Raw genomic sequence first — 18823 nt, forward strand, 5'->3', positions numbered from 1 at the left:
TTTTATAATTTTTTTTATTTTTAAATTTTTAAATGTATACTTGTTTTACATTTAATTTTAGANAAATTTTAAGGCGGGAAAATAAATTTTATTTATTTTTAGTTTTTAAATCTTTATTTAATTTATAAAATATGAATAAAATATAAATAATAGCACAGATAAAGCTGTAATTAAGTTGACGAACTCCACATCCATTAAAAAAAACAATTATAGTTATTAAATTTCAACCAGAATTATTAAATTGTAAAAATAATAAAATGTTTTATAAAGATGAAATATATAAATAAATAAGGTTAATGACAATGACAGTGAATATTTATAAAGCTTGTGGGTTAAAAATAATAAATTATACATTTGAAAAATAGGAGGGGAGGTTGAAATTTTGTTTGGTGGGCGGAATGTCGTTGTTATTTTATTTTATTTTTTTAATTACTTTTTTTTTTTTTTTTTTTTTTTTTTTTTTTTTTTTTTTTTTTTTTTTTTTTTTTTTTTTTTTTTTGTCGGAAGAGTGGAATATAAGCAAAATAAGTCATGGAATTTAATAAAATTTTAAAATATTTATTTTATCCTTTTTTTATTATTATTTTCATCTTGTAATTTTTAAAAATATTTCATTTAGGTAACGAATTTGTAAAAAATAATTATTTTGCTTTTTTTAAGGCTAGAATCTATTTTTTAATTCCATTTTTTCATTTGCTATTTCGATATTTATAATTTTAATTGAAAAAAAACTAAAATTTTATATTTATTATTAATTTGATTAATTAAAATAATATGGCCTGGCTGCTGCGTTGGAAACTAGGAAAAGTGAAAATACACAGTTGGAAATTTAATTATTGTGGTTCCTACTTGTTCATGTTGACACGTGGCATTCGATGCGCTGACCACGTTGTTGAACATCCAATGCATGGCCTTTGATCATAACTCACAACTAAGCATCAATGAATATAGCTTTTAAAAGTTTTACCAAAAATCAAAATTAATATTAAAATTTTAAATTTATTGATTTTTTTTTTTTTTTTTAAGAAATGACAAAATTTAAGATATTTTTTACAATTAAACCTGAATTTTATTAATATTTCCATTTCAACGTGATTTTCACATCGACTCTGCGTAACATTAAAATATGAATTTTAAATAAATTCGTTGAATATTATATTATATTGTTATTTATTATTGTATTTATATTTTTTTTAGAAGAATAAAAATTATACATTAATTTGTTTTAATAAATAAATTTTTTGGGCAATTCCCACCAAAATTACTGCCCGTAGACATAATTGGAAAGGGCAATAAAGTAAATCTACCCTTATCTTTATAAAAGTGTATATTTTTTCTTTATAAAAAAATAAATATTTAGGAAATTTTGATACCAAAATCTACTAGGTCCAAAATAAATTATAAATTCATTGAATTCGAACGCTATTAAAAAGTCGTCCATTTCAATTTAATTAAATAATTAATCGTTTCAAAAAGACAAGTTCACTCAATATATTGTAGGCGACAATTAAAATATAAAAAATTAAATCATTGACATTTAAAATAATAATTAAATTTTACTTTTTTTTTTTTCTTTTTTTTGACTTATTAGTATAAAAAACTCGAATAAAAGTTGTAAATTTAATAATTAAAAGTTGAATTTTTTATCCAATAAATCTAACATTAAAGTAAATTATAATCTTAGTAATTGAATTTTGAAATTTATATTTAAAAAATAGATTTTCAAATCTTTCTACCTCAACTTAAAGATAGTGGGCCTCTAGTTCCACTAGTGGGCCCAATATTTATGGGCTTCCATGATCGGATTCATGTTGGGTCCTACCACTGCTTTTTTTTTTTTTTAAATTTAAAATAAACGTCAGCTTTTATTTTATTATTATTATTATTCTTTTCTTTTTGAGGACTATAAATGTTGGTGTGACCAGATTTTTAAAACTACAAAATATATATATATATATAATATATATATATACGCATAAATTTTAAATTACTTCCGACTAAATCTAACTTTTAACATTACCTATCGACTATCTCAAACAATAAAACTTGTTTAAGATTCGAATCACACTACAAGAAAGATCATGTCTAGCTTAAATAAATACTAAACTGCAAAAATATACCTTCGAAATATCATTAAATAAATACTAAACTCTAAATTATGATTTAAATTTCATCCGACATTAATTAAAATATATTTTAATAATTTAAACCACATTTTTTTTTCATATATTAATTGAAGTATATTGTATGATTGACGTCTCTTGGTTCATGTCTTTAAGTATCCACTACACTAGTTAAATAATTCCGTCATTCACTTAACATAAATAATTAACCCGCCTTCTTAAATCTTTTAATATTTATTTATTTATGATTTAATCTCTAGCATATTTTATTTTATTTTTAGTTGCTAGCTTGTATCCTATTTAAAGCTTATGAATATCAATGATTTCTCATTCTTAACAGATCGGTAGGGTCGAGCGTAATTAGAAGAGGATATATTTACAAATATATTTATTTATTGGGAGGTGGCACCAAATTAATTGGGTGGATTTCTATTTTAAGCGTTAACCTAATTTTGGTTTTGAATTCAAACCCACTTATTATTAAAAGCATTTTGTTAGGTTTTGAAATATTAATTATGCATGTTCCTTAAATTATTTTCCAAAAATATATTTTCTTTATTTTTTAAAGTTAGGTATTTTAAGTTATGGTTTTGAAATATTAATTATGGCATGTTCCCTTAAATTATTTTCCAAAAATATATTTTCTTTATTTTTTAAAATTGTTTCGACTTTTGAAATAGTTTTTGAAATATTAATTATGGCATGTTCCTTTAAATTATTTTCCAAAAATATATTTTCTTTATTTTTAAAAATTGTTTCGACTCAATGTTAGGTATGTTAAGTTATGGTTTTGAAATATTAATTATGCATGTTCCCTTAAATTATTTTCCAAAAATATATTTTCTTTATTTTTTAAAAATTGTTTCGACTTAATCGATGTCAGGTATGTTAAGTTATTAATCGATGGTAGGTGTGTTTGGTTAGTTAATGAATGACTAAATCAATAATAAAAAAAACATCCATAAATTTTATAATTTGTCTAAATAAAATATTTATACATTTTTTAAAGTTAAAAAAAATATAACTGATTTTTTTTTTTTTTTTTAATGGAAACAAACTTTAAAACATTCAATAATACTCTTTCATTTTTAAAAAAAAAATTCAAAAAAAATACCCATAAAAAAGTGTTCAAAATTACTAAATTTAATAGTATTTTTTAAATAAAGTATTAACAGTGAATTAAGATAATGTTGAAAGATATTTTTATTAATTTAACATAAATCAATTTATGTGTCAAATATTACTAAATTAATTAATTATAGTTGTTAATTTTCATGAGTTGATTAATTTCAATTATTTTGAAATTAGTTAAATTATGTGTTTAATTTGTATTTATTTATGCTTTTAATTTTTATTTAAAAGTTTTCATTATATAACGACTATTTTTAAAAGTTTAAAATATATTTACCATTAATATTATGTTAAAAAAGTTTTTGATAATTTATCGATAAATTTTTTTTAATATTACTCTTGAAAATTATTGAGTATTTTTGTAACCATTTTAAAAGGTATCCTTTTGAAGTTTTTTTATTTTTATTTTTAATTAAGAGTATAAAAGAAAAACTTGGAAAACTTAAATATATTTTTAGACATTTTGAAAGGTAAAGAATATATTTAATACAAAATGTATTTTTTAATTAAAGGTATTTTTTGAGATTTTTTTTGTAGTAAAATGTATTTTTAAATTTTTTAAAAGTTTAAGCGTAAAATTCAAGACATTTTTATTAATTGAGAGTAGTTTTTATTATTACTAATAATAATAATAATAAGTGTGTTATTAATTTTGTTTAGAATTTAAAAATAATTAAACATGTTTAAATCAATTTAATCTCGGGGTAATTTAGCCCATAAATTAATATTATCATTAATGTTTATTTAATCCACAACAACTCTCAAATTCGATACTTATTTCAAATATAAAATGAAAAAAAAAAAAAAAACTAAAAATTGAAGATTAAAATAATAATAATAATAATAATAATAATAATAATAATAAAAATGGAAAAAAATTAGTCATAAGTTGGGAACTTTGGCTTTGGTCCTTTATAACACCTCTTCGGTGGATTACAGCCACCTGAAAACTGCGTTATTTCTCAGCCTCTGTCTCTCAACGGTTCCGGCGATGGCGGAGAGAGAGGTGTTTGACGGAGAAGCGGCGGAGAGAGTGGTGGCGGAGCTGAGGGAGAGCTATAATTCCGGGAAGACACGAAGCTACGAATGGAGAGTGAATCAACTGAAGAATCTGTTGAAGTTGATCGAAGAAAACGAGGAAGAGATGGTCGATAAGATCCATTCAGATCTTCATAAACCCGAATCCGAAGCCTTTGCCCATGAGGTTCGTCGCCTTATTCTCTTTAATTTAATTAGTAGTCTTTAATACGTTCGATTAACATTTAATTTTATATTTAATACGTAAATAAATAAATTTTATTGTTGGATGATGAAAATCTTACGCTAATTTAGAAAATGATCATGAGTTTATAAGTGAGAAATACAAACGAAAGCCATGAAAGCTTATTATCAAAATAGACAATATCATACCATCGATATTTAACATATATTTAATATTTTGTAAAATTAAAATTAATTTTTTTTAACTTATGTTAAAAAATATTGAAAATTAAATTAAAAATTTCTAAATTTATGAAATACAAAATAAAAAATTTAGGAAATTATCTTCTCTTGTGACCGTGAACTAGGTTTAATTTGACTTTCATTTAACACGAGCATTAAAGTGATGAAAGTTATAATTTAATTTTTTTTAAAATTAAATTATAATATGAAAAACAATCCAATAAACTATGGATTAATTTCAATCACACCCTCAATTTTTTGAATGTTTTGGTTTTAACCCTTGAAATTTAAGGGTTAAAATGAAATTTACAAAAGTTGGGGAGTATAATAGAAATAAATCCGTTATTTTGAATAATTTAACGGGAAAATAATATACAACAATAAATGTTTATGGCTAAATTTATTGTTAGGCTCTGAATTAAGTGTAAAATAAGAAATGGAAGGTAATTATACGAAGCGGGAAAGCGCGGGAGGAACGTACAACCCAGCGACAAGTCGGAGGATAACTCCGAAAGCTTCACGCGCTTTCTTGGTGCCATCGGAAATGGAGAATGATCAACGAGTTGTGTGCCGAATGGCGGAGATTTGCAGCACATGAGAAGACTATTCCTCTTATCTTAATGATTCGCATGCTCACTGAAATCGCTACGATATTTCGTCACCGAAGGATCACTTGAATTCACTTTCTCTCTCTCTCTCTCTCTCTCTCTCTCCTTATGCTGATACTTTTCGACGGCGGCGGCGGCGATTTGCGATGTTGGAGATGGAGGTGTTCGATGTGGCGGCGGCTACGGAGTCGGTGAAGAAGCTGAGAGGAAGTTTTACCACCGGCAGGACTCGGAGCTATGAGTGGAGAGTGCCGCAAGCTAGAGAGCTTCTTGAAGCTCAGCGTCGAGCATGAGAAATCGCTCTGGCATCTCCAAGCTTGTGTTGGAATCCATTGTTGATGAGGTCTTCGTTCTTAAACTCGACTCCCTCACTGTTCTGATGCTCTGTGTCGGTTCTCCTGCTTGACCTGTTCTTTTGTTCTTTTTGTTATCTTTTTTTTGAGGCGCATGCTCGTTATCGTTAATGATTTACGTGATCAGAGTCTCGTCAGATTCGTAAATCTCGTGTTCTATGTTGTTCATGAATGTTCTGTTCAGTTCATTTCAATGGTACTTTCTGGTCGTTGAATTAACGAACGGCACCTGTTCGTCGAAATGTCCGGTCCTTCAAATTCCTTTTGTCCTTCTCCTCCTCTCACTCTTGCCGTCTGTGCGGGACAACGTGATCAGTAAAGATAGCTTACTAGCGCCAACAATGGAAGATATTCATTAATGCTTAGTCTTTGCTTCAACAACATTTCATAGTTAGAGTTTCTCATTTATAAGGCTCGATGTCCCGTCTTGTTATTTGTTCTGTTGAACTCTCTCTATATGTAATACCACATTTCTTCCTGTCTTTTCTGCTTGTGTTCTCTATTTCGGTTCGCTCCTTCCGCATAAAGAGGGTGTAAGATCCCACATTGGTTGGGGAGGAGAACGAAGAGGGGGTGAAACCTCTTCCTAGCTGACCGTTTTAAAAATCTAGAAGGGAAGCCCAAAGAGGACAATATCTACTAATGGTGAACTTGGGCCGTTACAAATGGTATAAGAGCCAGACACTAGGTGGTATGCCAGTGAGGAGGCTAGGGGTAGACATGAGGCGGTGTGATAACAAGGACGTTGGACTCCGAACGGGATGGATTGGGGGGTCCCACGTCGATTGGAGAAGGGAACGAGTGTTGGCTAGGATGCTGGGTCCTGAAGGGAGTGACTTGTAAGATTCCACATTGGTTAGGGAGGAGAACGAACCATTCTTTATAAGGGTGTGGAAACATCTTCTTAGCAGACGCGTTTTAAAGATCTTGAGAGGAAGCTTGAAAGGGAAAGCTCAAAGAGGACAATATCTGCTAGCGGTGGGTTTGGGCCGTTACCATACCAGAACTCGAAAATGTTTGACTTCTTATTATGCTTAACTAGGAGGGTTGTGTTGTATTGGAAGATAGTTTCCACAAGAGATTTGTTTGGGAAGTTTATTTCCATGTCAATGTTTAATAATGTTCTGTTCTTATATAAAATTTAATGATTATCATGCATCTTGCATCTTTTAATTAACACTGTCACGTCTGATCGTTAGTTGGCATCTAATCAGTAGGGTCGAGTTGTTTGAATTTCGAAATCGCTTTTTCACCATACCTCTCATATGGCATTTCTACTAGTTTCAGGTTCTTTCAGCTACATTTTTTCTCATTTTTAGTTTTAGTTATCATCCCCTTTAAACTGATGTGTGACTTGTTATGCAGGTAGGTCTGTTAAAAAAATCGTGTCAATTGGCACTTAAAGAACTTAGGCATTGGATGGCACCAGAAAAGGTATTTGGTATTACAAACGTCCTGTTGATGGAACTGATCTGTTCTTCATTTCTATTCCCTGAATGTGGATAACATTATGCTCGAGTTTGGCAGGTTAAAACTTCAATTACCATATTTCCTTCGTCTGCTGCAATTGTACCAGAACCTTTGGGTGTTGTCCTGATTATTTCAACCTGGAATTATCCATACTGTATGTCAGTGTCAATTTGTGTTCTTTTCATACATTCTTGAAGTTCATTCGCAGCCTTAAAATTGTCTAACAATCATTACTATTACCCAGTGGTATCTCTTGATCCAGTTGTTGGAGCAATAGCAGCTGGTAATGCTGTGGTTCTCAAGCCATCGGAAATTTCCCCATCGACATCATCTTTAATGGCTAAACTTTTAGGGAAGTATTTGGATACTTCTGCTGTAAGAGTTGTTGAGGGTGCTGTTCCCGAAACTTCTGCTTTGCTTGAGCAAAAGTGGGACAAAATATTTTACACAGGTTTGTTCCCTTTACTTGAAAATAAAAGGGCAAGTTTGATCATATTATCTGCAGTTTATTTATGGTACATGTGTTTTGATTTCATCTCATATGTGGTTATTCGTTGTACGCTAAATTCAATGAAAGGTCAACAAGTAACTACCACCGCAGATATTGTTCTCTTTGGACTTTCCCTCAAAGTTTTTAAAACTTGTTTGGTAGGGAGAGATTTCCACGTCCTTACAAAGGGTGCTTCGTTCTCCTCCCCAACTGATGTGGGATCTCACAATCCACCCCCTTCGGGGCCCAACGTTCTTGTTGGCACTCGTTCCCTTCTCCAATTGATGTGGGACCCCCAATCCACCCCCTTCGAGATTCAGCCTCATCGCTGGCACATTGGCCGGTGTTTGGCTCTGGTACCATTTGTAAATGGCCCAAGCCCACTACTAGCAGATATTGTCGTCTTTGGGTTTTCCTTTCGGGCTTCCCCTCTAGGTTTTTAAAATGTGTTTAATAGGGAGAAATTTCTACATCCTTATAAAGGGTGTTTTATTCTCCTTCCTAATCGAGGTAGGATCTGGATCAGTAGTAGTAAGTTTTTCAATTCTCGCTTCCAGGTGTTTCAAAAAAAGAAAAAAATGAAAAAAACAAAGCAAATACGGGATGGTGTCTGGTGGATTTTCTCCCATTTCCTTCTGCTCAAATAAGCTCATCTTAAACTAGTGGCTCCTTAACTTGCAGGCAATGGAAGAGTAGGGCGAATAGTGATGGCAGCTGCTGCCAAGCACCTTACGCCAGTTGTATTAGAGCTTGGAGGAAAATCTCCAGTAGTAGTTGATTCAGAAATCAATTTACAAGTATTCCCTCTCCTCCTCATAGAATCATTGTGTATCCATTCGTGTTCAATTAGCTACCAATGCGACCATGTCTTAGTTGCTAGCATCTTATACAAATTCAAATATATCTGTTTGTCAAAGGTTGCGAGTAGGCGGATTATTTCTGGTAAGTGGGGTTGCAACAATGGACAAGCATGCGTTGCTCCTGATTATGTTATAACTACCAAAGAATTTGCTCCAAAATTGGTAAGTTCCCTTAAACAAACAAGTTTGGTTCGTTGCACATGCTCAATTTGGGTTGGTTATCTTCAAATTCATGTTCATATCTCTAGGTGGAGTCCCTGAAACAAGAACTGGAGAGATTTTACGGAAAGAATCCATTGGAAACTAAAGATATATCTCGCATTGTGAATGCTTACCACTTTGATCGCTTGATAAAACTCCTAGAGGATGATAAAATTTCTGGCAAGATTGTGCATGGTGGTGAAAAGGACAAATCCAAATTGTATGTTAAATTACATCACTAGTCTGTTCTATTGTTCGTTCATTAGTTAAATATTGACTGCTAATGAGCGGTACCTTTTCCACGATACAGGCAGATTGCTCCCACCCTCTTATTGGATGTTCCTCGAGACTCTCTGATTATGACGGAGGAGATATTTGGTCCCTTACTTCCCATTCTCACGGTAAATATGATATTCTTAATTGTAATTTGTAGGCTCGATTGTAACCGTCTAAGCATACCGCTAGTAGATATTGTCCTCTTTGAGTTTTCCCTTTTGGGTTTCCCCTCAAGATTTTTAAAAACGCATCTTCTAGGGAGAGATTTCCACACACCCTTATAAAAAATGTTTCGTTCTTCTCCCCAACCGATGTGGGATTTCATAATCCACCTCTTTCGGGGCCCAACGTTCTTGCTGGTACACCGCCTCGTGTCCACCCCCTTCAGGGCTCAGCTTCCTCGCTGGCACATCGGGGCCTCGTGTCCACCCCCTTCAGGGCTCAGCTTCCTCGCTGGCACATCGCCCGATGTCTGGCTATGATACCATTTGTAACAATCCAAACACTCCACTAGCAGATATTGTCCTATTTGGACTTTCTCTTTTGAAGTTTTTCTTCAAAGTTTTTAAAAATGCCTATGCTAAAGAGAGGTTTCCACACGCTTATAAAGAATGTTTCGTTCTCCTCTCCAACCGATGTGGGATCTCACATCTATTCTTCATTTTATATTTTTATTTTGATTAGGTAAAATAAGGAAAAGATAGAAAATAGACTCGATGTTAATGTTGTAAAGCTATTTTGCATATGACCAAATTCTTTGATTTTATTAACTCCTCTCAAGTGTAAAATCTGTTCTTTAACAAAAGGAATAGTAATTTGTTTTCATTGAAGCTCAGGGAATTTATTGCCTTAACTACTACTTCTGACATCAATAACAGTTCGAAAGAAGAAGAGTTAATTATGTATGCATATAGGCAAAAGGTTGAATGTAGGCATATGATTGACTGAACTGCTAGTATTAGGAAATTGCTCTTTTTTGTATGGAGAACTATAATGGATAATGAAGAATACAATCTTCTTCTTGCCTTAATTTTCGACTGGAGCAGGTCGACAAAGTGGAGGACAGCTTTGAAGTAGTCAACTCGGGCTCGAAGCCACTTGCAGCATATTTATTTACCAACAATAAGAAGCTCAAGGAACAGTTCGTGGCTTGTATCTCTGCAGGGGCCATGGCCATCAATGAAACTGCCTTACAGGTAAGAATTCTTCCTTTTGCATACTGGCATTGACCTGAAGGGCAGTATCCCCGTTTAGACTTGATATCCTGGCATTTGAAAATACGAACAAAATATTAGAACTGTCTCGAGTTTCAAGATTTTAAAACGCGTCTGTTAGGAAGAAATTTCCATACTTTTATAAAGATATTTCGTTCCCCTCTTCAACCGAGGAAGAATGTAATGGCCCAAAGCCACCACTAGCAGATATTGTCCTCTTTAGACTTTCTCTTAAGATTTTTAAAACGCGTCTATTATGGAGAGAGTCTAGCTCTACTCTGACTCATGCCTCACACCGTCCGGTGACCGGCTCTTATACCATTTGTAATAGCCCAAGTCCACTGCTAGCAGATATTGTTCGCTTTGGCCCGTTACGTATCGCCTTAAGTCTAAAAAAATTTTAAAACGCATCTACTGGAGAGAGGTTTCCATATTCTTATAAGGAATGCTTCATTCCTCTCCTTCGAGAGATTCCAAAAATTTCTTAAAGATGTTCTTGAATCCCGACACCAGCAAAAGTTGGGTAGTATGAAAAACATTTTTTAAGCCATTTGCAACGTTTATCAGCTTGGAAGTTGTGAGTTCTTATTTAGGAATTTCTTTTTATGATTGCTTCATGTTAGCTTAAAACCAAAGATTTGACGAAAAATCTTCTCGGATCAGATTCGAACCACATTGGTTCCACACAACAATATATGTCTTAACCAATCTAGAAACATAAACATTGGAGAGATTGAAAATTTGTTTGATCATACGTGCATAAACATTGAAGAGATTGAAAATTTGTTTGATCATACGTGCAGCTGTCGGTTAACACGCTACCATTCGGAGGAGTTGGTGAGAGCGGAATGGGAGCTTACCATGGGAAGTTCTCATTTGATGCATTTAGCCATAAGAAGGCTGTACTTTATCGAATTTTCGCAGGCGACATGCCGATGAGATACCCGCCTTACTCAAAGGAAAAGCTAAGATTTCTGAAAGCTCTTCTTGGAGGTAGCATATTGGAACTCATTCGTGCTCTTCTTGGTTGGTAGTAGTAAGCATCTCCTTTCACCCTTCTTTGTTTATGTCTTCTTCACTTGTGCTGCCTTGTGAGTCTGTATCTGTCTTATTTACAGTATCAGTAGTGTTTGGGTTGGAGTTGTATAAGTCGTAAAAGAATTTAGAAGTATATGTTCAATAAACAATCCTATAATTAGACTAAAACATAGTTTTAAAAATATTATTTTTATTTTTTTTATAGAATTTTTAATTAATTATTACCAGTCTTCTTTGTTGGATGATGAAAGTGAAAGTCCCACATCCCCTCAATTAGGGGATGATTATGGGTTTGTAAACAAAGAATACTCTCTCCATTGGTGTGAGACCTTTTGGGGAAGCACAAAACAAAAGAAAGCTTATACTCAAAGTGAACAATATCATACCATACCATTGTAGAGAGTCCTGTTCGTCTAACATAGTATCAGAGCCATGCCCTAAACTTAAAGACTAAGACTCCAAAGAAGTCGAGCCTCGATTAAGGGGAGACGTGCTTTGTCTGAAGGGGCTTTGTTCGAGGGGAGATGTTGGATGATGAAAGTCTCACATTAGCTAATTTAGGGAATGATCATGAGTTGAGTTTATAAACAAAGAATACTCTATCCTTTAGTACGAGACCTTAAAGAATACTCTCTCCTTTGGAACGAGGCTACAAAAAGGTATGAGACCTTTTGGGAAAATCCAGAGCAAAGTCATGCGACGTGTTTGTCTAATATTCCTAACCCAAAATTTCATGTTTGAGTCACAATTTCTATTTTAAATGATTTTAAATTTTATTTCACAATTTTCATTCAAAATTTTAAATCATTTCTAGTTATTAGTTTTAAAATAATTATAAAAGCTTAATGATAATATAATAAAGAATATGAATATTTTTAAAATAAATGATAAAATTTAAGAGTATTTTATATAATCCATCGAACAATTTTCAATCAGGACGACGTAATGTCCTTATCTCGATTAAATAAAAACAACAATAACATATAAATAGTTTATTATACTATTAATTTAACGAGCTCAAGATGGTATAAACATTTATTTAAATAAATAATAATAACAAATAATTATGCTATATTTCCTTTTTTCCCCTAAAAAAAAGTGGTTTACTAAATTCATAATATTAATATTTTGGTGCAATTTCAAATTCATAACCAAACACAATAATTAAATTTTGAAGATTTTAAATTGGAACTACACGTTTTTTCAAATTTAGTGAAAACAATTTTTTTACTAAATTCTTTGTTTTTTTTAACCGATTAAGAATAAATTGGTAAAAAAATAAAATTTAGAAATTAAAATGTTCGTCGGTGAAATTTCAATTTTTAACTAAATGATGAACCTATGCTGGAAAGCGACATGGAGTTTGATTCGTCATAAAGGTCCCATAGTATAATAGTACAAGTTTGTGATTAGGTAGGAATATTTTGACTTATTCGTGTCGTGACCACTTAATTATTCAATTTGAGCTGATGTCTTATCCTTTCGAATTTGAACCGTTTTTGGGTCGAACTTTAAACCCCGAAACACACTTAAAGCACTTTTGACTCTCAAAAACACTACCGCTTAATTCTCTAAAATCAAACTATTTCTTCTCTCTCGATTCCATTCCTATCTTGCTTTCATTCAAAATGATCGAGAATTTTTGGGTATGACTTTCTCTTCGTATATGCTTTATATGCAAGATCGACTCCAACATTTGAATTACGTGCTTGTTGATTGTGATTTTTTATAATATTACAGAGACATCTATAAATTACACGTTTTTTTTATTGTTTATTATTTTAATATGGGATGAGATTGTAAAATCCCACAATGGATGAGATGAGAACGAAACATTCATTATAAGTATGTGAAAACTTATTTCTAGAAAACACGTTTAAAAATTTGTGAGCTTGAAAGCTATATGTAACGGGTCAAGGTAGACAATATCTACTTGTAGTGGGCTTAGACTGTTACCAATAATATCAACTCTAACAAAGACGTTGAACCTTAAGAGAATAGTGGGTTAAAGAACCATGTTAGATGTGTTTTAAAACGGTGAACATGATATCTCTCCTTGTCACTCCAGAGTTGACTTAGCATTTGTCATCATAGTGCTTCGCCCGGATATATCGTGTACGATCTTTGAAGATATTAAGAATCCGATCAGGAAAAGGAAAATCGGAAGACGACCCACCTAGGTGCGTGGAGCACAGGCGCTTCCTTCGTGGCAGGTAAAATGGAGAATGATCGATGAGCTGTGGCGCTGTGAGAAAGGCGACACCTCCATCTTAACGTTTTGCCTGCTCCCTGACATCACTCCGGCAACTCCCTCACCCGAAGGATCACTCGAAAGTCGAATCCATTCCACAAGATCTCTCTCTCTCTCTCTCCGTATTTACGGATAGTTGTCGGCGGTGGAGGTGATTCGCGATGTCGGAAGCGAAGGTTTTCGATGCGACGGCGGCGACGGAATTGGTGAAGGAGCTGAGAGGCACTTTTGCCTCCGGCAGGACGCGGAGCTATGAGTGGAGAGTATCGCAGCTTGAGAGCATCTTGAAGCTTAGCGCTGACCATGAGGAAGAGATCAGCGATGCGATTCACTCCGACCTCTCCAAGCCTGCGTTGGAATCCATCATTCATGAGGTCTTCGTTCTTAAACTTAATTTCTTCACTGTTTTGATGTTCTGTCAGTTCTCGTGTTTGACCTATTCTTGTATTCGATTTTGATCGTTTTTTTTAAGCATTTGCTCGTTATTGATAATGATTTTGCTGATCTGAGTCTCGTCAGAGTCATGATATCCGTGTTCATAAATGTGTTGTTCTGTTATCACTGTTTCTTGTGGTTGAATTAACGAACGGCACCTGTTTGTTGAAATGTCCAATCCTTCAAATCCTTTTTGCGCGGGACCGTGTGATCATTGAAGTAACTTATCGGCGCCATTAATGGAAGATATCCATTAATGCTTAGTCTTTGCTTCAACTATATTTCGAAGTCAGAGTTTCTCATTTATTAGGCTTGATGTCCCACTTTGTTAGCTGTCAAGTTGAAGTATCTCCATATTTAATTTTTCTATTGCTCCCCTTTTGCTTGTCTTCTCTAAAATAGTCATTTTTAGCCGTTTGGACATGAGAGTTGTTCTCATTTGGCAAACAGTTTCATCTTGAAATCTTGGTTTTGTATCAATTAGAAGCAGTGGGGGATAGTTAGTAGATGGCAGTGGTTTTATGAATAAGAATTGTCCGACTTATTATGCATAAGTAGGAGGGTTAACTCAAGTCCACCGCTGGCAGATATTGTCTACACCCTTATAAAAAATGCTTTGTTCCTCTTTCTAACCGAGGTGGGATCTCACAATTCACTCCCTAGGGCCCAACGTCCTCACTGACACACCTCCCAGTGTCTGGCTCTGATACTGTTTGTAACAGCCAAAATCGACCGCTAGTAGATATTGTTCTCTTTGACCTGTTTCATATTGCCGTTAGCCTCACGGTTTTAAAACGCGTCTACTAGGGAGAGATTTTTACACCCTTATAAGAAATGCTTCATTCTCCTCTCCATGCGGGATCTCACAGTTGTAACGTAGGGGAAGAAAGTTTCCACAATAGATTTGTTTCGGAAGTGTATGTATGTTAATGTTTAATAATCATCTGTTCTTATATTATAGATTAATGATCATCATGCATCATGCATCTTCTAAATTAACACGGTCACTTCTGGTCGAGTTGTTTGGGTTCTCTGCACAAAATCAAGAATTCTATGTACAGTTTCTTTTTGAAGTATTGTCATTTTGGTCATGATGAGTCAGTGCCTTGTTACTCATCAATTAAAGCTAAGATCATGCAGTTCTTTGAGTTAGTTATTTCATGAATTCTCTCTTTCAGCTACATTTTTTCTCAGATCAGTTGAAGTTTTCTTCCCCTTTAAATCGATCGTTACTTGTTATGCAGATAGGCATGGTAAAAAATTCGTGTAAATTGGCACTCAAAGAACTTAGGCGTTGGATGACACCAGAGAAGGTATTTGGCATTACAAACTTCCTGTGAATGGGCATATTTTATATATAACTTTCTTGCAATAACATCATTCTCTATTATCAAAGGTTCAAACTACAATTACCACTTTTCCTTCGTCTGCTGAAATTGTACCAGAACCTTTGGGTGTTGTGCTGATCATTTCTCCTTGGAATTATCCATTCTGTACGTTAGCTTCAATTTGTCTTTTTGTCATATCTTATTGAAAGTCACTTGCAGCTTTATAAGGGTGTGGGAACCTCTCCCTGGCCGACGCGTTTTAAAAAAGCTTGAGGAAAAAGCCGAAAGGGAAAGCCCAAAGCGGACAATATCTGTTAGAGGTGGGCTTAATTGATATTAAAGACACTAACCATTGTTGTCCACATTTCCCAGTTTTATCTCTTGATCCAGTTGTTGGAGCAATAGCAGCTGGTAATGCTGTGGTTCTAAAGCCATCAGAAATTTCCCCAACAACATCATCTTTAGTGGCTAAACTTTTGGTGAAGTATTTGGATACTTCTGCCGTAAAAGTTGTCGAGGGTGCTGTTCCCGAAACTAATGCTTTGCTTGAGCAAAAGTGGGATAAGATATTTTACACAGGTCTGTTCCATTAAGCTTGAAAATAAAAAGGAAAGTTTCATAAAAATAACCTCTGGCCAATATGGGGTGCTGTGTCTGGTGGCCTTTCTCCCATTTCCTTTTGCTCAAATCAGCTCTTTCTTAAACTAGTGGCTTCTTAATTTGCAGGCAATGGGAGAGTGGGGCGTATAGTGATGGCAGCTGCTGCCAAGCACCTTACGCCAGTTGTTTTAGAGCTTGGAGGAAAATCTCCAGTAGTAGTGGACTCAAAAATTAATTTACAAGTACTTATTTATATTCGAGTTCAGTTAGCTACTAATGCTATCATCCTAATGGTTAGCATCTTATACAAATTCAAATGTTTCTGTTTGTCAAAGGTTGCGTGCCGGCGGATTATTGCTGGTAAGTGGGGTGGTAACAATGGACAAGCATGCGTTTCTCCTGATTATATCATAACTACGAAAGAAGTTGCTCCAAAATTGGTAAGTTCCTTTTCTTACACAAATAAATTTTGTACGTTGCACGTGCTCAATTTGGTTATCTTCAAATTTATGTTCATACCTCTAGGTGGAGTCCCTAAAACAAGAACTGGAGAGATTTTATGGAAAGAATCCATTGGAATCTAAAGATTTATCTCGCATTGTGAATGCTAACCACTTTGATCGCTTGACAAAGCTCTTGGATGATGATAAAGTTTCTGGCAAGATTGTGCTTGGAGGTGAAAAGGACAAATCCAAATTGTATGTGAATTACATCACTGCCCTGCTCTTTTGTCCATTAATCAGCTAAATATTGACTGCTAAGGATGCCCTTTTTGTCCTTTTTCATGATGCAGGCAGATTGCTCCCACCCTCTTACTGGATGTCCCTCGAGACTCTCTGATTATGACAGAGGAGATATTTGGTCCCTTACTTCCCATTATCACTGTAAGGTTTCTTTCTTCTTTTAATACTTTTGTTTTATCAGGTAAAATAAGGAAAAGATAACAAAGAGATTCGATGTTTATGCCGTGAACGTTTTTGCTTGGAGCAAAATTGATCGATTCTACTAACCTCTCTCATGTGTAAAGTTTGTTATTCAACAAAAAAACATGGACCTTTTTTCGTTGAGCTTTGGGAATTCTGATTCTTGTTAGGAACCACGACTCTCCACAATGGTATGATATTATCTACTTTATGCATAAACATTCATGGCTGCGCTTTTGGTTTCCCCAAAAGACCTCGTACCATTGGAAACGTATTCCTTACTTATAAATCCATGATCAACCCCTTAATTAGCCGATGTAGACTCCAATCCCAATAATCCTCAACACTTACTGACATTAATAGTAATACACAAAAAGAAATTGAATTCTTTGACTGTGTAGGCATATGATTGACTGAAACTGCTAATTCTTGGAAGTTACACTTTTTTGTGTGGAGAACTATAATGGATGATGAATAATACAATCTTCTTCTTTTTTGTCTTCGTCTTCATCCCTCTTTTTTTTCCCCTTTTTTTCCCTTTCTTTTGGCTCGACTGGAGCAGGTAGACAAACTGGAGGACTGCTTCGAAATAGTGAATTCTGTCCCAAAGCCACTGGCAGCATATTTATTTACCAGCAATAAAAATCTCAAGGAACAGTTCGTGGCTTGCATCTCTGCAGGGGCTGTGGTTATCAATGACACCACATTACATGTAAGAATTCTTTCCTCCGTGTACCATACTGAATGGAACTTGATTGATAAAAAAAAAAAAAAAGTTCTCTGCATAGAAGCATATGCCTGAAGGGCAATATCTACTTCTTCTATGGAGCCCTCGAACAAAGTACACTATTTGTTCGATACTTGAATCACTTTTGACTACACATTCGAGGCTCACAACTTTTTTTTCGACACTTGAGGATTTTATTGACATGGCTCTGATACCATGTTAGGAATCACGAACCTCCACAATAGTATGATATTGTCCACTTTGAGCATAATCTCTCATGGCCTTGCTTTTGGTTTTCCCAAAAGGCCTTATACCAATGGAGATGTATTTCTTACTTATAAACTCATCATCATCTCCTTAATTAATCAATATGGGACTCCCTCACAGCAATCCTCAACAATATCGTGGGGTAGAATGCGTGGGGTTTAATTACCATAGCTAATCTTCATGGGTTAAAAATACTTGGATGATGTAAAATTTGTCTCAAGTTTCCTTATTATGAAGGCGACAATTGATATTTTAAGACATTTACATCAAAAAAAAGGTCCATAATTCCTTATAGAAGCAAGATGACTATCATGGAAAACAGTTGCTTCTAGGCCATTGGCAACGCTGTTTACTGGAAGTTTTGAGTTCTTATCTAGGAATGTCTTTTTATGATCACTTTAGTTGTCACGGGCGACAATAAAATCTCGAGCGAGTATCCATTTAGCTTAAAAAACCGAAGATTCGACCTATATCAGTTGACCAAAAACCATATTGAATCGATCTCCCAACCATGTTGCTTCGATATTGTATGTTACTTGATCGATATAGAGTTGGAAGCATTGAAGTGACTAAGTTTTGTTTGATGATATGTGCAGCTGGCAGTTAGCACACTACCATTTGGAGGAGTTGGGGAGAGCGGAATGGGAGCTTATCATGGAAAGTTCTCATTTGATGCATTTAGCCATAAGAAGGCTGTTCTTTATCGAAGTTTTGCAGGCGATGTGGCGATGAGATACCCGCCTTACACACCGGGAAAGCTAAGATTTCTGAAAGCTCTACTTGGAGATGGCATATTGGGACTCATTCGTGCTCTTCTTGGTTGGTCGTAAGCATCTTCTTTCACCCTTTATTTATGTCTTCTTCACTTGTGCTGCTTTGTGTCTCTTCATTTTCAAATTTGTGCCATATTTGCAGAATCATTTGTGTTTGGGCTGTAATTGTATGATAGTATAATTCGTAAGAGAATTTGGATGTATATTCAATAGGTATCGACTAATTAAGACTTCTTTTTCTTTTAAAACCAAAATGAACACCAAGTAAGAAAATGCGTGTTTATGAAATTATTGATGTATAAATGAGGACGC

The 18823-nt window shown here is 34.0% G+C and overlaps 2 protein-coding genes across 5 annotated transcripts; both read left to right on the forward strand.

Moving 5' to 3' along the window:
- Nucleotides 1–4172: 4172 nt before the first annotated feature.
- Nucleotides 4173–11398, forward strand: LOC111477051 (aldehyde dehydrogenase family 3 member H1-like). Of its 2 annotated transcripts, none has more exons than XM_023121000.1 (10): nt 4173–4458; nt 7024–7092; nt 7186–7282; nt 7373–7579; nt 8300–8415; nt 8536–8640; nt 8727–8899; nt 8990–9080; nt 10002–10151; nt 10973–11398. In XM_023121000.1, exons 1-10 carry the CDS (start codon nt 4246–4248, stop codon nt 11201–11203), a joined length of 1452 nt encoding a protein of 483 aa, XP_022976768.1. In that variant the 5' UTR covers nt 4173–4245; the 3' UTR covers nt 11204–11398. The 2 variants fall into 2 exon arrangements, with proteins under 2 accessions (XP_022976768.1, XP_022976769.1); XM_023121001.1 differs by lacking the exon at nt 4173–4458 and adding an exon at nt 5423–5648.
- Nucleotides 5389–18765, forward strand: LOC111477050 (aldehyde dehydrogenase family 3 member H1-like). 3 transcript variants are annotated; one of them, XM_023120998.1, is made up of 11 exons: nt 5389–5410; nt 13562–13832; nt 15138–15206; nt 15290–15386; nt 15594–15800; nt 15948–16063; nt 16157–16261; nt 16347–16519; nt 16615–16705; nt 17307–17456; nt 18335–18765. In XM_023120998.1, exons 2-11 carry the CDS (start codon nt 13620–13622, stop codon nt 18566–18568), a joined length of 1455 nt encoding a protein of 484 aa, XP_022976766.1. In that variant the 5' UTR covers nt 5389–5410; nt 13562–13619; the 3' UTR covers nt 18569–18765. The 3 variants fall into 3 exon arrangements, with proteins under 3 accessions (XP_022976766.1, XP_022976767.1, XP_022976765.1); XM_023120997.1 differs by lacking the exon at nt 5389–5410 and having other exon boundaries at nt 13275–13832; XM_023120999.1 differs by lacking the exons at nt 5389–5410; nt 15594–15800 and having other exon boundaries at nt 13274–13832.
- The last annotated feature ends 58 nt before the right edge of the window (nt 18766–18823 follow it).

The sequence above is a fragment of the Cucurbita maxima genome, unplaced genomic scaffold (assembly GCF_002738345.1).
Source record: "Cucurbita maxima cultivar Rimu unplaced genomic scaffold, Cmax_1.0 Cma_Scf00003, whole genome shotgun sequence".
Lineage (NCBI taxonomy): Eukaryota > Viridiplantae > Streptophyta > Magnoliopsida > Cucurbitales > Cucurbitaceae > Cucurbita > Cucurbita maxima.

What these genes read in the sequence shown, in the direction of transcription:
- LOC111477051 (XM_023121000.1), top strand. Translation starts at nt 4,246, where the DNA reads ATGGCGGAGAGAGAGGTGTTTGACGGAGAAGCGGCGGAGAGAGTGGTG. An exon ending in ATTGGATGGCACCAGAAAAG is followed by an intron (nt 7,093 to 7,185) that starts GTATTTGGTATT and finishes CGAGTTTGGCAG; the next exon opens with GTTAAAACTTCAATTACCAT. An exon ending in CCTTACTTCCCATTCTCACG is followed by an intron (nt 9,081 to 10,001) that starts GTAAATATGATA and finishes CGACTGGAGCAG; the next exon opens with GTCGACAAAGTGGAGGACAG.
- LOC111477050 (XM_023120998.1), top strand. Translation starts at nt 13,620, where the DNA reads ATGTCGGAAGCGAAGGTTTTCGATGCGACGGCGGCGACGGAATTGGTG. An exon ending in GAAAAGGACAAATCCAAATT is followed by an intron (nt 16,520 to 16,614) that starts GTATGTGAATTA and finishes TTCATGATGCAG; the next exon opens with GCAGATTGCTCCCACCCTCT. An exon ending in CCTTACTTCCCATTATCACT is followed by an intron (nt 16,706 to 17,306) that starts GTAAGGTTTCTT and finishes CGACTGGAGCAG; the next exon opens with GTAGACAAACTGGAGGACTG.